This window comes from Lynx canadensis, chromosome A2 (genome assembly GCF_007474595.2).
Source record: "Lynx canadensis isolate LIC74 chromosome A2, mLynCan4.pri.v2, whole genome shotgun sequence".
Classification (NCBI taxonomy): Eukaryota; Metazoa; Chordata; class Mammalia; order Carnivora; family Felidae; genus Lynx; species Lynx canadensis.
In genome coordinates, this window is record NC_044304.2 from 13627455 (window position 1) to 13649669 (window position 22215).

Below are 22215 nucleotides of genomic sequence, written 5' to 3' on the forward strand. Positions count from 1 at the left end.
CGAGTCCCGGCAGCTCACTCAGCAGAGCAGGGAATACGAGCCCGGAACAGCACAAAGCTCCAGAGCCGAGATTCCTCCTGACCCCACCTACACACACACACACACACACACACACACACACACACACACACTCCTGGCCATTCCCCTTCTGGGGAGCTCAGTGTGGCCAATGCCCTCAGGGTCTGAGAACAAGCAGCCAGTTAGTGAGAGGCTCTGAAGGACGGGAGGACAGGTACAGTCTTGCAGTGAGTGTCCCTCGTGTGCCCCTTGCCACCTCCAAGCACTTGGGTAGGTAAACTTGACCATTTCAACTCAAGACATATTTAGCTGGGGCAACAGCAGACCCCAGAGAGGGGATGGGGGCGGGGGGGGGTCTTCTGCTGAAAACCTCTCCTCTCAGTCTCCCCAAGACCTCTGGACAGCCGGAGCCGTGACCCTAGGCTGGCCTAGAAACAGGTACTGGCTTGGGGAGGAGTGCCCTGCAGGGCTGATGAGAAACTCCGGGTTCACCTAGAGCGGCCCCAAATCGGCTCTGCTTTCTACACGCAATTAGTGCTTTAAACAGCTGAACTTCAAAACACACACACACACACACACACACCTCATAAATAACTCCAAGTCCCTGAGAAATCACTTAAGGACTAATTAGTGTATCAGCCTGCTCTGAAAGCCGCTTCACAGCCCGGCTCCCAAGTCAGGCATCAATTGAGAAGGAAATCATTAATTGCTTGCCTGAGCCAGGCAGGGGCCTTCTTAACCACTCCTCCCCTGGGCCACCAAGGCCACTCCTGACCTCAGGTCCCAATTAATCTGAGAGGGAATGTGTTTAATTAATGCTACTTAATCATGTCTGTGGGGAGTTTTGTTTTGCTTTGTTTCTCTCTGCTTCAAGATCTCGAGAGGTTCTTCTTAAGAAGGAAGTGGCCTACAGCAGAAGCCTGTGGGGGTGTGCAGGTTTGGGAAGGGAGCCTGATGGGAAAGGAAAGGAGGCACTGGGATAAGCTGGGTGGACTGAATCCTTCTGTCTGGGCATTCTGGTGTTCAGGACAGTGACTTGTGCCCTCCACTCCACCCAGCAGGGGCTGGCCTTTCCCCCGACAAGGGGCCACGGTGGGCTGCCCGGGCACTGTGGCGTCCCAGGCAGCGGGGAAAGACTGCCAGAGAGTCTCCATGGATCCTTCCATCCTGCTCAAGGGCCCTGTGGCCTTCAGAACCACACAAGGCCACCCCAGCATCCTCAGGAGGAGATCTGCCCCAGAACCAAGGTGTGGGGACAGGCCCAGAGATGGGAGGCGGCATTACCGGACCAGCATCCGCTTCAGCAGCTGCTGGTCCCCTTCCGAGTAGCCAGGCCAGTCCTTCTGCACATCCTTATACACACAGTCCTTCAGCGTGCATGTGCCATCCTTGGCATTCACGTTGGCCACCTGTAAGAAGAACCAGAATCACCTTGCGGGAAGCCCAGGGGAAGCAGGAGCTACTGAAAGCATTTGATGGAAGGTGGGGGCAGACACACAGGAGGGGAAAGAGGACAGAACCCCCCCCCCCCCGCCAAATCCCCTGCCTACCGGGGCAGCAAGCCTTGGGATGCAGAGGGGTCAGAACACCAGGTCCTGACACACGTGTCTTACAGCTGCCGGAAGACAGGTTGGCTCCTAAAGGGGCGGTGCTGCCATCTATACTCGCAGGACCCCATCACCAGCCTCCCGACTGAACGTTTCATCTTCACCAAATTCAAGTTAAATCTTAACACCCAAAATGATGGTGTTAGGAGGTGGGGCCTTTGGGAGGTGATGAGGTCATGAGGGTTTAGAGCCCTCATGAACGGGAGCAGTGCCCCCTATAAGAGACTCCAGAGGGCCCTCGCCACTCCTGCCACGTGATGACACAGTGAGAAGACCCACTCTGTGAACTGGGAAGAGGGCCCTCACCAAACCCCCAATCTGCTGGCGCCTCGATCTTAGACCTCCCAGCCTCCAGAACTGCGGGAAGTAAACGTCTGTTGTTTATACGCCACCAGTTTATGTTATTCTCTCAACAGCAGTCTGAACAGACCGACGCCCGCTCTCGAATACACACTCCCCGGACACACGTGGCGGAGGCTGGGGCAGCCGGGGCCTCCAGGGGCCAGGCTAAGTCCACCTTCCCCGCAACCAGCCAGCCCTGCTCAGGCGGGGTAGCAAAGGCTGAGCTGGTCTCCAAGACTGTGAAGGCAGACTCAAAACGTTGACCCTGAGGATGCTTATAGAAGTTCGGGCCCCACCCCAAAGCGGGTACTTCCGGGACTATCTCGCTGGCCTTTAGCGCACGGCCGCAGGGAGCTGGCGCGGCGGCTGTTTTTCACTCTCACGGGCTCTTCTGAGAGGACTCTGTGTCACAGCGGTTTCTACAGGGAACATTTTTTAATGGTTGAGTAATATTCCACCAAACATCTGCACTGTGATTTACTCAAAGGTTTCTCCTTTGTTGGATGCTGACGCCATTTCCAGTTTCTCTGTAGCATATAAACAGACACCGCTGTGTGCAGGTTTTTCCATGCTGGCGACGTTTTCCTTCGGCCAGCTTCCCAGAAGTGGGATTAATGGGTCAAAGGCTCTGAACATTTTTATGGCTCTTGATGCGTTTTGCTAAAACGCTCTCCAGAAGAGCCACCCACCCGTCAACACTCCCACCCATGGGGGGCGAGCCTGTGGGTTTCTCTGAGGCCCCGCCAGCACCGGAGACAGATGCTTTAAATCTTTGCTTTGGATGTTTTCACAGAAGGAAGAGGGAAGGTTCCTCTGAGGAGTGTGGTTTCGTGTGTGTTGCTCATCGGAATCCCTGATCACTTGGGGGCGGCTGGAAATGACCAGCCGGGGCAAGGCCCGGCCCACAGTGTTCCCAGAGACCTTCCCCTTCCTCAAGCTGACGGGGTCCTGCTACTGCCCACGACCACCAGGGAGAACAAGCTGGGTAGTAAATACAGAAGCACAAGGCAGATGGGGCCATTTAGAAGAAATCACAGTAGACATGGGGAGCACCCTCTGCCACCGACACCACGGGAGGCTGCTGACTCCAAATCAACCTAAGAAGCCAGAGCCCAGCAGGGTACCTCTCTGGTCCTGGGAGCAATGAGAGCATCTCAGAGGTTAAAAAAGCAGCAGGAACCCCTGGCACAACGACATCAGCCCCGACAGATCCCCTTTCTCTTTGGAAAACTGAGCCCGCTGGCATTCTTGCTGCATCGGAGGACTGCTCAGAGGGTAAATCTCAGGTGTAACTGTGTGCACGGTCAGTTAAGTTTCACGTTCTGGTTTGAGGGGTTCAAGTGCTTCTTCTTTACTCTGGGCACAAACAGGGCAAGAGAGGAAGGTGGGAGCATGGGCGTTCCCAAGAACACCACAGTAGGGGCCAATGGAGGCCTGACTGGGAAGCGGTGTGGACTACAGGCATGTCCAGGTGGGCACAGGTCCCACCTGCGTCTTCAGTCCTGGCTCACATCTGAAGACCTGGCAATCTGCCAGCCCTGCCTCATTCTGAGCTCCAGCCCAGGGGAAGGGCCTCCACTGTGCTTCCCTTGAGTTCCCAAGGATAAGGCTGACACCTGCGACTTCCCAAGGAAACAAGCCCCCTAAGAACATCATTCCTGTTCTGGAGCTTTCTGGATGCTTTGGCAAGCCCCTCTGCCAAAGAAAACTTCTGAGCCATCAAGCTACATATCTACCTTCTAATAGGCCAGGAGCCAACTCGTGAGCTCAGAGGGAGAAACCTTAAAGCTTGGTCCTCGCCTGCACAGCCTCTGAGTGGGGGACAGTGGCTCAAGAGGCCACATCCACACAGGGGTTCCTGCCAAGTAGAGCCCCTGAGGCCAGGGTCCTGGTGACGTGAGGGGCCGCGAACCCCGTGGCTCATCCTCAGACACAGCTACCAACTGTCACAGCATGTGAGTTCTGCACTGCTGCCAGGAGCGTCTGAGGTGGGACGCAGGTGAGTTGGCGGACAGAATCCCTGGAGGCTCGGCCACACCTCCTCCGCGGGATGCGACTGTCATGCCAGCCACGTGGACCTCACAGCAGGGCTCCACGGTGGCCCATCCCCACTTCACAGCAAGGAGGCATCTGCGTGGTCTGGCTGATGTGGCGAAGCCAGAGCGAGCCGTTCACCTTCCCAGGGGTCCTCAGACTCCCTCCGGGGGCTTTGGGAGACAGGCCCCCCCCTCCTGCTCCAAAGCCTGAGCTGTGCCCTAATAGCAGGCTTCATCTGCTGACATCACGTTCAACCCCTCAAGAGGCGCTGCGGGCAAGCTGCAGCCACACACGGAAGCCTGAGGGTCTCCACGTGAAGCCCCTTGCCCAGAGCCACGGCTGGTGTGGTAGGGACGCCCACTGACCGTGGAGCCTGTGCTCTTGTTAACTCACATATGCGGTCACCCAGGCTTCTTTAAATTCTAAAAGCCTCAGGCGGCGAAGTCTTTGTTGGATCCTCTGTGCTGTGCCCGCTGCCTGTGTGGTAGCAGACAGCGAAGGAGGAGCATGCTGACCTCCCTCCGAGCCAACCTCGGAGCCACTGGACAACAAGCACCATGGCCAGCAACGTGTCCGTGACACCCTTAAGCCGGTCCTAACCCGGGAGGCTGAGGCTCTGAGGCAGGCTGCGAATCTTGGAGGAGATCCCAGGAAGGGCTCTTCCCAGCACCCCTGTGTCCAGACCCTCTGCCGAGGCCACTCAAGGTTGACTGAACCCTCCACCTGGCCCCGGGCAAGCACGAACCTGCTGGAGGAGGCCGTCCAGCGCATCCTTGTCCGCCTGGGCCAGGCCGTCCTTCTGCAGCCGTAGCAACAGCTCAGCCTTCCGATAGGGCCTCAGCGCCAGGAGGTGCAGCACTCGGTCACGGAAGGGCCTCTGAGACACCCCACTGCCCCCACTAATGCCACCGACACTGCTCTTCTTGATGGCACTCGCCAGGTTGATCGGCGTCGCCCGCTTCCGGGAGGGCACGGCGTCCGTGGCCCCCGGGGCTGGTTTCCGAAACTGAACCTTCTTGCCTGCAACGAGAGCCAAGGCATTAGGGATTTAAGGGGGTGAGGGGGTACGGCCTCTGTGTCCCTCTGCCTGGGGCTGATGCCGAACTCTGAGCGAGTGCGTGGACGCCCGCTGACGGCTGACAGCCCAAGGGGAAGGCAGCTGGAGCCCCATCCAGCCTGGCCTGCTCCGTGGGGACTTGGAGAGCTGAGTACACCATCTACTGACCACACACAGCTACCAGGCCCTTGCAGGGCCCCAAGTGTCAGAAGCGGGAGCTGCAGGAAACAGAGGTATGTTCAGAGTTTTAATGGATTTCATCAAGGGCAGGCCGACCGCTATACGGAGAGGGCGGCTGATGAAAAGGGTGGGGTTCCTGAACGGCCAGAGGCAGGCGCCCCCAGAGCCCACACATCGCAGCACTCTCCAGCCACAGGATCCGCCATTCTCTTTTATGATAAAGGAGGAGTGGATAAAGGTATGGGGCCGCTTGGGCAGCTTCTCTGGAGACCCCGGGGTAGGAGCAGCTCCCCAGGCTGCAGCCCCGTCAAGTGCTTCTTGGACAGACCCAGAGTCCCGGGGGAGGGGGGCAGCGGCCCGATCCCCCACCCCCCTAGTGCGAACAGACTCCAGCACTGCTCTTGAGGGAGGGGCCTCTGCTCAGAATTTGTTAACTCCACCCTGGACGGCAGCACGGCCACTGAGGGAACGTGCACGGCCAAGTGAGGTCAGCGCGTGCCTCACGTCCTTGGGCCAGAAAGCTCTCCACAAGAACTTTTTGTTTTGCTCTCATCCCTTAAATCTCATTTGTCAAATTAATACGGGAAGGAGTGCTGTCAAAATCCTTAGGGCCAGACTTTGTTCCCAGAGGACCCAGCTGATGGGCTGACGCAGGGTAGAGGAGAGGCCTGACGCAGTGGGACATACATGACTACGCTTTCAGAGGCCAGGAGACAAGTGCTGCCACCAGAACCGAAACCAAGAACTCTCGCCGTCCCCAAAGTGGTACAACAAGCCACACTTTTGACCAAGTTTTTGGCTGAAGGACCCAGAAACTTACTAAGATGTATATGAATGTCCACATTTGCACGCTGAGGCGAGAGCAGGCAGGGGAAGCATTTCTGGCTTCTGGCTGCTGCTCTCGGGCGGCTCTGTCCCCAGCAGCAGCTCACAGCCCAGGGCATGGGCTCCCTCGGCATGCACGGCCACATCCAGCAGGATGCAGCGTTCACTGGTAGCATGGACTCCTACTCCTCCTGCCTAGGGTTTCGCTCAGAGCCAACCCCACTGCCACGCCAGTGAAATCACATACTCCTTTGGGGGCCTTTGAAATCCTCCCACCTTTTCTTAAAAAACAAAAAACCCCAAAAGCCACTAAGGTCCTGTTTGCTGTAAGCCATTTTGTGCCTTTCTCGGGCCTAACGCCCTTCCTCTTGGCCTTGAATCCTGATGACTCTTGAACCTGTCTGGGTCTAGGTGCTGGGAAGACTAAAGCAAGAATGGAGCTTCCTAAAAGTAAACACTTTTCATGCTGCTGGTGTCTCAACTTCACCAAAACCGTTTCCAAGCAGATGATGAGCTGCCAGAGCCTTCTCGTCCAGCAGGAAATCAACACATTTCCTTCCCAGTTGTGACCTGACAGGCCCTTGCCGGCCCCAACCCAGCAGCAGACTATTTGCCATAGGGCACATCTCACAATCGGCACCTTGCCGCTGGCCGTGTCAGGCCTGGGGAAGAGCCAGCCAGGCGGGTGAGGGCAGGGGTGGCAGCTGAAGGAGGACAGACCCCAGCCCTGCCATCGAGGAGCGTGTCTATCTCCCTGATGGGTAGGGATTCCCGAGGTCAGAACCTGAGAGAAGGGCTCGTGGATTCGGAATTCCTGGAGTTCTTGGGGCTCATATTCAAACTGGGGAATCAGCAGATGCCACAGCCCCCAATAGACTTGGCCAGTACAACAGGACCTTTTCTGACCTGACAATGAGAGATGGCTCCCCTTGCTTGGGGCCGCACCTCTGTCAACCCACCATTCCCACTCCTGGCCAGGACAAGCCCTCAGTCCCTCCTGCTCCCCACCACAGCTGCCCAGCAGGCATGAGCTCCCCCACAGGCGGAGTCGCAGGCCTCATCCTCACCCAGGTAGCGGCCTCCAGGCTTGATGACGATGGCACCACGGCTCCGTGTCTCCTCCTCAGCTTGTGCCATGCTCTGTCGTGCTTTCTGGTAGGAGTCATCGGTGGCACACACCGTGATTTTGTCCTGGATGCTGCCCAGGCAGTCCAGGTGAACATCCCCGTGGCTGCAAAACACGGGGCCAGAAGCTAAGGTGAACTCCTGGGATGACAGGGAGACACGGTCTGGGCGCCCGTGTTCCCCCGTTACCCCCCAGCTGGAAATGGGGCCAGCGCTAACTTGAGCAGCATCGTTTCCACACAGCGTATCTTAACCTGGAAAAGACAAGGGAACCCGGGCCCCTGGGCAGAGGTAGCAGGCCTGCACCTGTGCCCTGGACACACTGAATGCAGCAGCAAGGCTCGGGTATGAGGAGGGGGATCTGGAATGGCCTGGCTGGCTCAGTCAGTAGAGCACGCGGGTCTTGATCTTGAGGTCGTGAGTTCAAGCCCAACATTGGGTATAGAGATGACTTAAATAAATACCCCCCCTCAAAAAAAGAGAAGAAGAAGAAGGGGGCACTGTGCCCAGATGGGGCCTTACCTGGATACGTATTGCTGGATGCAGTCAAAGCTGCCCTGGGGGCTGTCACGGCCAATGTTGGAGAGGTAGAAGGAGAAGGTCCGCGCCTCCGTGGGGCAGTCAGGCTGGGGGATGGAGATGTGCTGCATGGAGAGGGAGAAACATCATTGGGAGGTCCACATCACGGAGGGGACCGTGGGATGGGCCATCCACTGGACCCCAGACCGTCCCCCACAGCTTGACACAAGGAGGAAGTGCCAGTGCTTTCTAAGCATGGCACGTTGGTCTGAGGAGCACAGAGCACTTAGCACACGCCCGGAGCCAGGGAGCCCACCCTGATCTGGGCCATGAGCCAATTTCCCACCCAGCAAATGGGGCAGATCTGGCCTGGGACATGTGTGAAGGTGACGCGAGACAAGACGGGCAGCAGTAGCTACCAGTGCACACTGAGCAGCCGATATGCTCCAACCCTTGCTCCCCTGTGGGATACACACTCCACCTGGATGTCCATTCGCTGTCCTGCAGCCAAGACCAAGGCGGGTGCAGGCCCCGAGGGGCTCACAGACCGGCCGCACCCTCCCCCAACAAACCGTGACACGGTTACATGTGACAAAGGATGAATGTCTTGGTTAATAGAACCCTGACTTCGGACAGTGCCTCTGCAGAAGGGTGGGACAGCCTGACCGGCAGATAGACAGACAGCAAAGGTCCCGGCCAAGGTGCAGGGCTCGGTGCAGGTGGGATAGCATTGCACCCACGGGCCGGGGCTGCATTCCAGGCCAACCCTCACTGGGTTGAAGTCCTGGGGGCTGTGGAGGAAGCTGGTGGGAAGATCCATGCTCCGGTTGCTGGCCCATATTTGGGGCACAAGATGGGCCTCCAGAACCCTCTGTTACCAGTGGGGACTCCTCATAAAGTAATCCCTGGGTTTTGAGTGCAGGAACTCAACACAGCTAGGCACACAAACAAGGGGGGGCAGAAGTGGTAAACGGAGGTTGAGGGGGTGGGCAGGCCCCATTCAGGCCTTATCCTTGGGCTGCTAAACCACCTCAGTATGCCCAGGCCCTATTTCTTCTCCACTGATGTGAGACCACCATGCCTCCCTCATCAGCACTGGACCAAACATGGCCCCAACTGAATTCCAGCCTTGCCCAGCTGTCATATGTAAATAAGGGCAGTTCAGCCTGAGACTGAGGACACGGTGGCTCAGGTCACAAGGAGGGCCGCTGCCCTCTTCACAGCCTCCCTCCCTTCACCGCTCCTCAGGGTGGTGTGTGGACCCATAAGGGAACCTGCACGTGCACCTGGCCTAGAGTTAGCCCCAAAATACTGAGTGGCCTGCCCAGCTTGCAGTCAGTCCCTGCCCCAGACGTGCACAGTGAGAGCCAACGTGGCACAGACTGGCTCCCAGATAAGGCAGTTCAGCCCTGTCCTGCCTGTATGCGACATCTCCTTGTCTCACACTTGTGGCCATCTTGTGCTGCCGGCCCATCCCTTCTTGGATGTGACGTTTGTTCTCCATCACAGAAGCAGCCGGAACACGCCGCCCAGATGTTGAGGCTCAGGCTGCTGAGGGTCACTGCAGGAGACGCACCCAGAGCCAGATACGCACTGATGCCGTTGCCCAGAATGCAGCCAGAAGCTCATGCACCCCAAAGTCAGCAAGTCAACAGTAGCTTCCGGTGGAAGCTGACACCCCTGCCATCGGGTGGCTCTTCCTCCACCCGATCCTTGAACCTCCTCCTCATCTCATCCTGGCTCTGATGGAGACATAGCCTCCCCAGGCGCCACTTTCCATCTCAGTCTGCTCAGAGGATAGTGGCTGCCTCAAGGGCAATGGTCCTCATTGGGCTGTCACCCCTGAGAGGAGGGCAGGAGGTCAGGTCTCAGTCCCAAAGTGATTGTGCTTCTCTCTGGGTGGGAGCCGTGGGGACTCTTCGCCGTGACCCTTTTATGCCATCTAAACCTTTTCCACACAGGTGTGCGCGCCCACCTCCAAAATTCGTCCTGGACGTGGGGGTCCCAACACAGAGCCCGGAGGTGGGTTTGTGTAGCCACTGGGGCCACAGGATGGTGGGAAACCCGGGGCTTGAAACTGATGCATGGGAGAACGTGATGCTGCTGGGGACAGGGGAGACACACACAGAGGTCTCCAGTATCCTTCAGGACAAAGGCGGGGACACCCGAGCGGGGGAAGGAGGAAGGCAGAGGGGAAGTTTGCTGGGAGCCTGTTGTGGCCAGGTCTCTCGGCCCCATCGCCACCCAGCACTACCACGGCCTGAGGACTCCTTTGGTTAACGGGCGGCTTTGCTGCTCCTCAGTGACGCTGGTTATCGGTTACCAGTCGGTGGGCACCGAGCAAGGAAATTCCCCATCTAGGCATGAATAGACCAGGAATGCATGGCTTTCTCTGTGCCAGCGAAGAGCTTGGCACATGTACCAGGATGTGGCCTGACAGTCAGCCCTGCTCAGCTGCAGTATGTGCCTCTTGGACCGAGTCTCGGCTGCCCCACGGGGGCCACCATGTGGCCCTCAGCTGGCCTGGGCATGCAGGTCTGGGTGCCTCTAAGGTCAGCCCTGACTCCAGGTTATGGGGGCAGGGGGAGTCACTTTAAACCTAATCGAGTGTCTGTGTACACAGACCCAGAGCAGCAAACAGGCTTGTCCTTCCTGGGCGGCCCTGAGTGCCTCTGAGACCTGTGAGGGGCACAGGTCCCTGCCAGAGCCCTTTCACCTCCTCCTTTTTATTTATTTATTTTGAGAGAGAGAGAGAGAGAGAGAGAGAGAGAGAGATTGAGAATGTGCACATGTAACCAGGGGAGGGGGAGAGAATCCCAAGCAGGCTCCGCACCGTCAGTGTGGACCCCGAGGCAGGGCTCAATCTCACGAACAGCGAGATCATGACCTGACCTGAAATCAAGAGTCGGACACTTAACTGACTGAGCCACTCAGGTGCCCCTCACCTCCTCCTCCTTTTGAAATCCATCCTAAGTGGGACCTGCCTCCCCTCCCCCCCCCCCCCCCCCCCCGATCTGCAGGTGCAGGCGGGAGCTGTGAAAAGGCACATCAAGTCCTGGTGGCAAAAACTGACGGGGGAAGGGCTCGATATTCCGTTCCGGTAAGAACAAGACAAACAGGTACGCACAGGAACCCAAACTCCAACTGACCAGGTTCTCTCTGGCCAGAGAAGGTTCCAGGCAACACTTGCTTTCTTAGTTATTTTCGCTTCCTAAAGAAGCCTCAGAATAAAACATGTTCTGGGTAAAGAGAACCACGGTTGTCCAGCTGAACTTGACTTCCAAGAGCAAAGCAGCCACTTCGGCCCAGGGGCACTCCCTCAACCCCAACACCAGGGTGCATTCTAAGCACCTCCCTGCATTCCAAGACCCGCTCTCAAGCCCTCACTCACCGAGGATGCTCAGAAGAGGGAGTGCACGCCCCTGCCCTCTGCTCAACCTTGGCACACAGATGGTTCCCGACTCTGCAACACCCCATTTTAGAAATTTTTTAGACTGTTTTCAAATTGTCCCTGTGACAACACGGCAACAAGCACCCTCGTGCCTCAATCATGTGCACATCCCGGACTGCTCCTTCAGAGTTGGCTCCTGGACACACAGACAGAAATTGGTCAAAGGCTTTCGACCAGCCCTGCCAAACTTCATTCTAGAAACTGCAGCTCAGGCAAATGCCGCAACGCTAAACTGCCCTGGATACCACCCCTACTTCTCTTTTTTCGTCAACTGAAGAGTTTTGGGGTGGGGCTGGCCAGGTGGAGGTTTCTTTTCCCCTCTGGAGGCTGACTTTTCACCAGCTGTCAGACGTTCACAACTCAGAAGTGAACCCCAGGGGCACCTGGGTGGCTAAGTCGGTTAAGCGTCCGACTCCTGATTTTGGCTCAGGTCATGATCTCACAGTTTGTGAGTTCAAGCCCTACACGGGGCTTCGTGCTGGCGGAGCCTGCTTGGGATTCTCTCTCTCTCCCTCTCTCCCTCAAAATAAGTAAAATAAACTTAAAAGAAAAAAAAAAAGTGAGCCCCAGACAGCAGAGGGGCCCAGGTCAGCCAGCTCAGTGTCTGGGAGAGGGCAGGGAATGCAAACACAAACATGTACGTGGCAATGAAACAGAGATGAACACTTTGCTCTGGCGCATGACACCCTAGAGGCCAACACGCTACAAGTGAGAGACTGGCAAATGCCATTAGTCACCCCAAGGAACTAGCCAATGCCAGGGCCCGGCCACACACCACAACCTCCTCGGGCAGGCCTGGCTCCCATGGTGCTTACAAGCATAGGCAGGGAGGCGACCAGGCCAGATCGGACTCCCACCACCTCGCCCCCAGGCAGCGCTCAACACTGAGGTCCTATGCTGGCTGTGCACACCAAGGGGGACATGCACTAGGGGCTGAGTGAGCTTGCTGTGGGCTGCAAGGACACTGGTTTTCTTAAGTCCTTATTACCCCCCCACACACACAACCCCCAAGGCAGAGAGCCCATCACCTGGGCGAGGAGGCTGAGGGACAGTGAAAAGAACTGGCAAAGGCCCCTGAGCCAAGAGCCTACAGACCTTCAGTCTGTCAGCTTCATGGGCCTCTGGGAAAGACGGTCCTTGTCACGCTATGCAGAGCCTGGAACGTGGACTCAGCCCATGGACCACGAACACTGAATGGGCCTGCCCAGCCCCGCCCCTCTGGCCTCCCGTTCCTCTCTGTACCCAGCCTACCTCACTGGCCCCATCCCCACCCTCAGCTATACACAAGCAGCTCAGCGACCAGGAGAGGTGGGAGGGGAGAGCCCAGGCACCCTGCCTCCTCTGGCAGCATGGTGACTATGCAGATGCGGCCCGGCCAGGAAAGCGTCTGCTGTGTGTCCAGCACCAGGCCAGGCCCCTCACACCTGGCAGGGAGTAGGGGATGCATCCCATCACTGCCCAGGAAGAGAAGGATGACGTCCAGACACGGAGGGCAGACCTAGTGCCTGACCCTTCACAGCAAGCAGGGAAAGAACAGCACCCCTCGTCTCTACCTGGCACAGCCCTCCCCAGGCTCACAAAGGGAAGAGTGGAGAACTGTGGCCTGACTTGCCCAAAGCTGCGGCACAGGGCCTCTGTACCCTCAGAACCTTCTAGAAACTCTGTTACACATGAGAAAATCCAGAAGGAAGGAAAGTGGGCAAAGCATGATTCTGACTCTAAGGTGGCAGGACCCCTGACTCGAATGGATGTGGCTCTCAGGCTTTGCACAGAAATTTGGGTGACACAAAACATGGCCCAGGAGAACCTCATGGTGCTTCCGTGAGCGGCCGTGTGGTGTCCTGCTGACCAGAAAATGCTGCTCACAGGATAAGCCATGGCTTTTAGTGGCCCTTTCCAGGCATCTGCTTCCGCATCTTCCCGACTACAGAGGGTACAGCATGACTATTGGCCACCAGAGGGCACCATGGGACCGGTCTGGCAGCAAGCCGAGGGAGCCCCGCCCCCCAACACTGACCTCTGCCACTGGGGAAATGTCCCAGGGACAATAAAGGGAAGGCTGCCACAAGACTGATGGGACCAAAGAGAGGTGCAGAAGTTCCAGAGGAGGAACTGGGGGAGCGAGGAGTCTGGGGCCTTTCAAGAGGTCTTGCTGACTTTAACTGGTCTTCGCAATAATGTCAGTTCAGTTCAGTTCACGTGTGCACCTGGCCAGGCCTCAGTCCCCAGGGGCATCATGAATGCTAATCCGGATGGGGGTATTCTGTAGATGTGGTGGCATCCACAACCAGCTGACTTTAAGAAAGTGACCCTCAATGGTCTGAGTGGGCCTCACCCAAACGGCTGAAGGCCTTAAGGAAACTGAGGTTTCCCTGAGGAGAAAGAAGGTCGCCTATGGACCACAGTGCCCACTCCTGCCTTCCCCATGGATGACTTTCAGCCTCACCAGCCCCACAACTATGTGAGCCAATGCCTTGCAATACATCTCCTTGTATCTTTGTATCTGTACACACAGACACGTGGATGTTCTAGAGGCTCTGTCTCTCTGGAGCACCCTGGCAGGTGCGCAGATCTTCTTAAGGAGGCAGCCGGCCAGCTGTCAGGTGGAAACTAACTGATTTAGACACTTGTGGCAACCCTTCAGATTAAAAAGAGAAAAAGAGAGAGACAGACAGACAGACAGACTTGCAATAAAGACCACAAGAAAAACCAGTGTATCAAGGTATGTTTGGTGGGTGAGGGATTTGTGGGGGGGGCGGGGGAGGGGGCAGGGGTAAGTCCTAAGCCTTGGGAGGCAAGGATTGTGGACAACTAATCCTTTCTTTTATTCTCCAATTTTTTTCTGTAAGGTGGTCATTTAGAATGAAATAAACACATTTCACAAAAAATGGGAGTGCTGAGTTTCTATACCTACCCCCTGGGCCAGCAGCCCAGTACCAAAATCAGACACCCACGGTCCCAGGTCCAACAACAGAGACCAGCTTCCAGGGAGGCTACAGCTCCAGTCCCACTTGGCCTCTGGGACACCTCAGGTTTTTTGTTTTTTGTTTTTAAATTTTTTTACATTTATTTACTTTTGAGAGACAGAGCACAAGTGGGGGAGGGGCAGAGAGAGAATGAGACACAGAATCCGAAGCAGGCTCCAGGCTCCGAGGTGTCAGCACAAGAGCCCGATGTGGGGCTTGAACTCACAAACCGTGAGATCGTGACCTGAGCTGAAGTCGGACGCCCAACCGACTGAGCCACCCAGGCGCCCCTAGGACACCTCCGTTTTGAATCAGCACAGAGATCAGATCAGTACGGGGGGCCCAGGAGTCATTGGCTACAGGAAGGAAGGGGAGACTCTGAGGGGCCACTGGACAGAGAAGCTGCATTCGCCCCAGACAGCCTCTTGGTGTGGCCCTGGCTGTGGGACCAACCTGGCAGGCCTCAGCTTGGCACAGGCCCTGGCCTGACACAGAGCCGGATGGGGCCAAAATGCTGCCCCCAGCCTGCCTCTGTGCCCAGCAAGCCATGACAGGCAAGACAGCACACTGGTCACAATTCCAAATACGATTAAGACAAAAAAGACTCACCCCTTGACTTCCCTGGAATCGGATTGACGGTCTCAGTGAAACAGAATCCTGCAAAAAAGAAAAACAGGAAAGTGTCATTAAGATATCTCTAAATCCAGGGATTTACTTCCCAGTTGTAGAAAGAGTAGTGTAAGGACAGTGCTTTCAGGAGAGGCAAGAGAAAACACACACACGCTGAAAATGCCAGGAAAGGTCACTGAAACAGAATTTTAAAAGATCGGCAGGAGTTCTCGGATGCTGTGGGGGCCAGGTATATAAGAAGTAAGAGTGGAGACACAAGCAGTGGGCAGTCCCTCACTGTCCTCCCCAAACCAACGTCAGCCCAGGCTGTCCTGACCCAGAGACACCCTCTCAGAAGGGAACCACCATGGACAAGCACCACTGCCCAGAAGGCAGGCTGATGAGGTGATGTCCTCACCCCCCACCCCCCACCCCCCCCACCACCAAACACCCTGCCAAGACAGGGCCCAATGCCTGCTCAGTTCCCACGTCACAGCTTCAGAGCAATTTGTCACCGAGCTTGGGACGGCGGAATTTCCAAATGTCACAAGAAAAAATATACTTAAAAACTCAAAATACTTGAAGCTTCAGCTATTCAGAGATCAGCCTTCTGTCAGAATTTCAGAAAGAACATGGGTCCAGATGGAGGGTCGCACCTCTCTTTCTCACCCATCTTGGGCCCCAAGCACCCACCTTCTGCACAGCAGATACCGCCCCACCGTGTGGTCCTAGTTTGTCACCACAACCCTCTCCCTCAGCCCCCAAACCCACCTGGCCTCTGTGCCCACTGTCCTCTCCAGCCTTCTTCAGACGGCAGGCAGGGTCTGGGCTCTCCCACCTCCAGTCGAGCCCCACCTGCAGTGAGGCGAGGCCCTCCCACCTGGCCCCCACACTCCCAGACACCAGGGGTCTGGAGTGGCTACCTGTCTGCTCCCCATCCAGCATGTCAGGCCACCGCAGGCCCTGGGGTGAAGGAGCTCTCCAGATTTGTGGAAAGAACCAGCCAACAGGGCACCTACGTGGCTCAGTAGGTTAAGCGTCCAAATCTTGAGTTTGGCTCAAGGTCATGATCATGGTTCCTGAGACTGAGCTCCACACTGGGCTCTGGACTGACAGCATGGAGCCTGCTTGGGATTCTCTCCTTCTCTCTTTACTTCTCCCCGTCTATGCTCTCCCTCGCTCTCTTTCTCTCTCACTCTCAAAAAATAAACACTTAAAAAACCCCACTAATAACACAAAATTAAAAAAAAAAAAAACAACCAACGGGCATGCTGGCCTCTCGGTGCCCATGGACCCATTAGCCGCTGGGGTGAGGGCTGCGGTTGTGTCGCAGACATGGCTCAGCCAGCATGGACCACGCAAGCCACGCATGTACCCCTGCCCTTTTTGTTTACCAGAAGCCCCTTCTTTACCCAAAAATCTCAAGGATTCTGTCATCGGGAGCAATTTGTCACTGAGTGTGGTGCAGCAGAATTTCCAAACGTCCTGAGAGATCACACCGAGCACCAGCACTTACCTCCATGGGATCGGACACCCTAGAAGCTACCCTATACTTCCAAAGCACATCACCTCTCACTGCCAGGCCATCAGATATGGGACGTCCACCAGCCCCTTGTTCTGCTCCAGGACTAGAAACTAGCCCCTGCAGGCACAAGGCCCACTGTGCTTTGGAGAAAGGAGCCAGGCTTCCCCCAAAGCAGGCTCAGGACCAGCTGCCCCATCCTACAAACCACAACCTGACCCCTGCCTGGGCTGATGTTCAGAGAATGAGAAACACAGCCCCTGTGGGGTCCCCGGCCTGGCTGGGCTCTTGAAGACACGACACTTAGGCAGCCTTTGCTTGGAATTGGGTTAAAGAAAGAGACCAAAAAGAAAACCTACAGGCGGCCAATGAGCATGTGAGAAGCTAAGACTCATCAGTGAGGCGCAGGCTTTGTAGGGAGATACCGTGCACCTATCAGAATGGCTAAAACAAAAAGGATGATACCCCAGACGTTCATCTCTTGCTGGTGGGAGCATACAAAGCACAGCCACTGTGGAAAACAGTCTGGTAGTTTCTCAAAAGGTTAAACACAGTTACCACATGACCCCGAATTTCCACTTCAAGGCACAGACCCAAGAGAAATGAAAACACAGATCTACACAAAATCTTATCTACAAATGTGCACAGAATTACTCCTAATATCCAAAAGGCAGCAACAATCCAAACATCCATCAACTGGTGGACAAATTCCCGATGGACACAACATGGACAAACCCCAAAGCCACTGGCTAAGTGAGAGTACCTCAACATATGACATCCTGCAGGTATGAATCTGCTCATATAAATTTCCAAAACTAAAGAGACAGAAAGTCGATCAGTGAGTGCCTGGGCTAGGGGTGGGAGCGGCAGTGGCTGCGGATGTCGGAGGCAACTTCTCAGGTGGTGTAGTCACTCTCATGGACTCCACACCTAAAATGGGTACATTCTGTGTGCTGTCGACACACCTCCATGATAGCTGTGACCTGTCCTCAGGCTCACGGAGGGTCTCTCTCTGAAGACTCCTGGGCTTTGAGCAACATCACCCGAACACAGAAGATTCCTGAACACCCAGGGGAGATACTGTGGTCTGATAATCGTTTGCAGTGCAGGAGTGATATAAAGGAGATGGAAGTAAACGGCAGAAAACACAAGAGCAGCACAGCAAAGGCGATGTTAAGACCGAGCAGTCCTACAGAGCTCTCTACCACCATCACCGGATCATCAAAGACAGGAAAGCAGGCTGTTCCTGGCAGAGGGAACAGCAGATGCAAAGCCCAGAGCAGAGGTGTGGGACGCCGCGGTGCACCCCCCGGTCTGTTAGTCCAGACCCCCACACAGGAGTCAGCCAGGGACGAACTCTAGTACCGTGTGTGTCTGTTATCAACACAGGGCAAGGTCTGTGTCCTCCAGGGGCTTGGGGGACAGGGGACATGACAACGGTGATGCTAGGAGTCTGGATATACAGTAACAGTGGGGAGGAACTAGAAAGAGTGCACCTCCCTGGAAAGAATTCCACCAGGGCGGCCCCAGAAGTTCCTGGCTGACAACCAGCACCCACGCCAGCTGGTGTGGTGGGCCACCCTCCCCCTGGACCACATGCTCCCCGTGGGCCATTTAGTGAAGCATTTAACCGGCCTGGTTGTGGTCAAGCAAGTTATCCGGAAGACTCCTTTCTTGCAGTCACTCATTTCCCAAGGGCAGTGGCTTCACCCATTGGAGACGCTGGCAGAGAGGCCTAAAAACCCAGGCTTTCTTGACAATGCCAAGTGCATGCCCCCATGCGACGAGGCTGTCACCACAGAACCAGACTCCTGGCTATACGGGCTCTCATGGTGTCTCCTCCCTCCAGCAGGAGCACCAGACCCTTCTTGTCAATAGCAGAGCAATGCACTCACGCTATCGCATACACACTTGGGTGACTCCCCACAGGCCCTGTCTAGAGCCACTAACAAAAAGAGGCTCCAGGACAAGACCCACCAGAGTTCCGCCCGCCCCGTGCAGGCAGGGGAAAGGGGCCCCACCTGGTAAGACATTAGAACAAAGGGAGAAGCGGCACCTCAGTGCCCTCACATTCACTAGATGACAAAGTGTATTCTAACGGCACTCAGGCCACACCATCCAACACTGGACAGCCAGTCACAGCCACAGCCACACTTAGGGCCTGGTAGGGCCCACCCTTGGTAATCTGGGTTAATAAGGCTCCCCGAGCCACTGCGGCTCTTACCCATCAGCTCCTCCACCCCAGGGCAAACTACCTTGACTGTTTTTGTTTTTGTTTTTTATTTATTTTGAGAGGGGGAGAGCACCCGCATGCATGCAGGGGAGGGACAGAGAAAGGGAAAGAGAGAATCCCAAGCAGGCTCCACGCTGTCAACGCAGAGTCTGACGTGGGGGGGCTCGATCTCATGAACCATGAGATCATGACCGGAGCTGAAATCAAGAGTTGGACTTTTAACTGACTGAGCCACCCAGGTGCTCCTACCTTGACCTTTTGTGCAGACTTTCTACACGGGGCACCTGCTGGCCACTGTGCACCCCACCCCTCCGCCTTAAGATTTCCAGGAAGAAACCTAGGTGCCAGCCGGGCCACCTCTCCACGGGCTGCAGGAATTCGGTTTTGGAGTGTCCTCTATACTGGCATGTGACCATCCCACCTGCCACAAACTCCCAGCTCAGAGACCCAGCAACATTTTAATGAAGCACAACAAAATGAAAATTGTTGCAAGAAGGTTTTAATTTTACGGAATTTTGTAAAGGGTTCTAAACTGTACTGAAACCTCGTGTGTGTCTCCACACACGAGCGTGGCCTTTGGCACACATTATTTTGCCCGGGGAGGGGGGGGGGTGATACTTGCAATGGAAATCTGTTTTTAGATCAAAGTATGGGTTTTATTCTTCTAAAAGGAAGTTCTCAACTACTTACTGTAAAGCAAATACACTTAATTTGAATGACTCAAAGCACGTCTAGCCTGTCACCTCCAAGAACCTACTAGAATCAAGCTGGCTGCATCATTCAGCAGTTCTTAACCCTCCCTCTGAGTCAGGTTCAGGGTGGGGCAGGTAGGCTGAGGGGAACCCCAAATGCTGTGCACCCCTGTGGAAACCCCAACCACTGGGTCAAGTCACATTGACAGAAGTGGCTTTCAGCATGTGGGGCATCGCCCCAGCTTCCTCCCTCTGCCGTCTAACAAAGAGGTGCAACCATCTGGGCTTCTTCCCGCTCCAACCAGCAAGCTGCAGCAGACACCAACGTGGACCCCCACTTGGAGGTCCCTGGGTGTCTGCTGGGTACACTGGGGACACAAGACCCAGCAAAGGCCTGCTGCGCCTGACCCCCGTGGGTGGCCGACGGCCAGTGGTAGCAGAAGCAGCCACAGCTTTGTTCGCACCAGCAGTGCCGCATGCCGCGCGCAACAGAAAGGCCTGCTGGTCTGAAGCTGGCTGTTCCCAAGGGCTCCCAGGGAAACACGGGCCGGGCAGCCCCAAGGCCCTAGGCTAGCAACTTCCAAATTCCTACAGGCAACAACACACACCCGAAGCCGAAGATCCAACACCTGAGAACAGCATGCCTGCACTTCCCCTCACTTAGCAGCCTCCATGGCTGGTGAAGGCACAGAACTCAGTGCCATCCGGAGGTGGAGCAGCGGGGGACGAGGGCACACGCACACCAAAGCATGTCCTACAGGTCACAGGCAGAGAGCTAGCTGCACTTTGGGCTTGTCATCCCTAAACTCCACGACAAACCTCAAGTCACAGGGAGGGTCAAATGACTTGCCCACACCCACAAGGGCAGGATTCAACCCTGCCTGCCACCACGAAGGCCCACGTTCTCCGCGGTGGGTGATACACAGCTGCAATCTCCTTTTTTCCGAGCCCTTTAGGGGCACGCAGGCTGACCACGAAAGGACCCAGCCAGGTCTGCTGCAGTCACCTCTGGCCTTCTGTCTAGGGATTCTGGGGTTCAGGCCAGTGATTCATGCCCTCCACTCCACTGACAGGAGGTTGGCCTTTCCTCTTTGGGAGGCCATGGTTGGCCACCCAAGTCCAGGGAACATTTGCTGGATGAACAGAAGGGCAAATGAACAGACGGCAATCTCATCAAACCCTCTCAGCCCTTCACAAGCAGACACTTACAGAAGAGGCAGATAGACTATCTGGGTCCAGACATGCCACCTACTGGCAACAACAAGGGTGGTGGACAAAAAACATCCAACAACAATTTTCGGATAGGGGCACGGGCAGCACTAGCCAGAGATGTGCAAGAGAAGGGAAACAGCTAAGGGAGTCTCTGACTGCCCAGCTCACTGCCTCAAGAAACTTTCCAGATCACAGGCGGGGGAGGCTGAAGGGGCTGGATGTGTAGACAGAGGCCCATGGAGGAGGGGGCAGCGTGGAAGGATTCTCCTGGAGCCTGCACAGGGCCCTGAGCTGCTGCCCACAAAGGCTCAGGGGCACTTCCCAAGGCAGGGCCCCCAGGATGTGGCCTGGGACATGCCATATGTGGCCAGTCCAGGGGAGTCCTCGCTGCACCCCGCTAGGCAGTGGAGCTCAACTAATCCTCTTCTCTCAATTCCCCTTACTAAAAAAATCTCAGAAACAAGCTTCCGTGGGATCAGCTGATCCACCACTAACCAAAGTGCCTGTCAGAGGCCACAGCAGAACCAACACGCTTCAAGAAAGACAACGAAACCCAGCACACAACCCCATGGAATTCACAACACTCAGTATCCAAAACCAAAGCCTCCAGACATGTTGAGGCTATAGGAGAATGTGACCCCCTAACACAGGAGAAAATGCAGCCAATGGGAACAGACTCAGAAAGGCCAGAGATGATGGAACTGATAAAGGCTTTACTTTAGAGCAACCATTATATATTGAAAGTGTTCAAGGGCTGGGGTTCCTGGGTGGCCCAGTTGGTTGAGCGTCTGACTTCGGCTCAGGCCGTGATCTCACAGTTTGTGGGTTCGAGCCCTGCATGGGGCTCTGTGCTGACAGCTCAGAGCCTGGAGCCTGCTTCGTATTTCGTGTCTCCCTCTCTCTCTCTGCCCCTCCACCACTCAAAAATGAATAAACATTAAAAACATGTTTTAATTAAAAGAATGTTTAAGGACTTAAAAGAAACTTGAACTGGTGAGAAGAGAAAGATGACGCATAAGAAGAGAGCCACATGGAACTTCTAGGGCTGAGAAATGCAATATCTGGAAAGAAAAACTCACTAGGAAGGATTACTATTAGGCAATGTGGAAGAAAAAAGTTATGAACCTGATGACAAACTAACAAACACTATCCAAAATGAATCACACACAGGAAAAAAAGTCTATGGAAAAGTGAATACAGCCTTGGTGAACTTCGGGACAATGGTACCAAGAGTTCCAACATATGCATAACTGGTATCCCAAGAGCATGGTATCTGAAGAAATAATGGCCCAGATGTGAGGAGCACAATAATTCAATAGATCCAAGAAGCTCCAGACGGAAAACAAAGAACCATGTCACAGCATACCATAAGCAAATGAGCATGACTGCTGACTGACATGCTATGAACCAAGAAGCAAAGATAAGACTCACAAGGCCCAGTATCAAAAAAAAACAAGCCTGGAGACCAGGGAAAGACATCTGTAAAATACTGAGGAAGAATAATGCCAACCCAGAATTCCTTATCCAGTGAAAAGAGAAGGGGAAACGAAAACTTGTGCAGACAAAGGCTGAGAGAATCTTTGCAGTAGATCTGTACTGCAAGGAAGATTCTGAAAGTCCTTCAGGAGGCAGGAGAATGACACCAGATGGGCCCGTGGCTCTGCACAGAGGGTAAAAAGCACCGGGTTACAGGGAATGTGTGTATGAACATGAAAGACTTGTTCTCATTGTGATATTTCCAGAGAAGACAACGGGGGGGGGGGGCGGGGGGGCACCTGGCTGGCTCAGTCAGTTGAGCATCAGACTCTTGGTTTCAGCTC

The 22215-nt window shown here is 55.3% G+C and overlaps 1 protein-coding gene across 2 annotated transcripts in view; it reads right to left on the bottom strand.

Moving 5' to 3' along the window:
• The window catches only part of ELL (elongation factor for RNA polymerase II), a 77178-nt gene that overhangs the window by 15693 nt on the left and 39270 nt on the right, over window positions 1–22215 (bottom strand). The window contains exons 1-6 of one of the 2 annotated variants that reach the window (XM_030304693.1): window positions 15660–15689; window positions 14737–14784; window positions 7714–7835; window positions 7134–7297; window positions 4750–5024; window positions 1303–1427 (exon numbers count right to left, since the gene is read on the bottom strand). In XM_030304693.1, coding sequence (XP_030160553.1) covers window positions 1303–1427; window positions 4750–5024; window positions 7134–7297; window positions 7714–7835; window positions 14737–14784; window positions 15660–15674 — 749 coding nt within the window. In that variant the 5' untranslated portion in view covers window positions 15675–15689. Of the gene's footprint in view, window positions 1–1302; window positions 1428–4749; window positions 5025–7133; window positions 7298–7713; window positions 7836–14736; window positions 14785–15659; window positions 15690–22215 lie in introns of those variants that run through there. The other variant, XM_030304682.1, reaches the window with a different exon arrangement.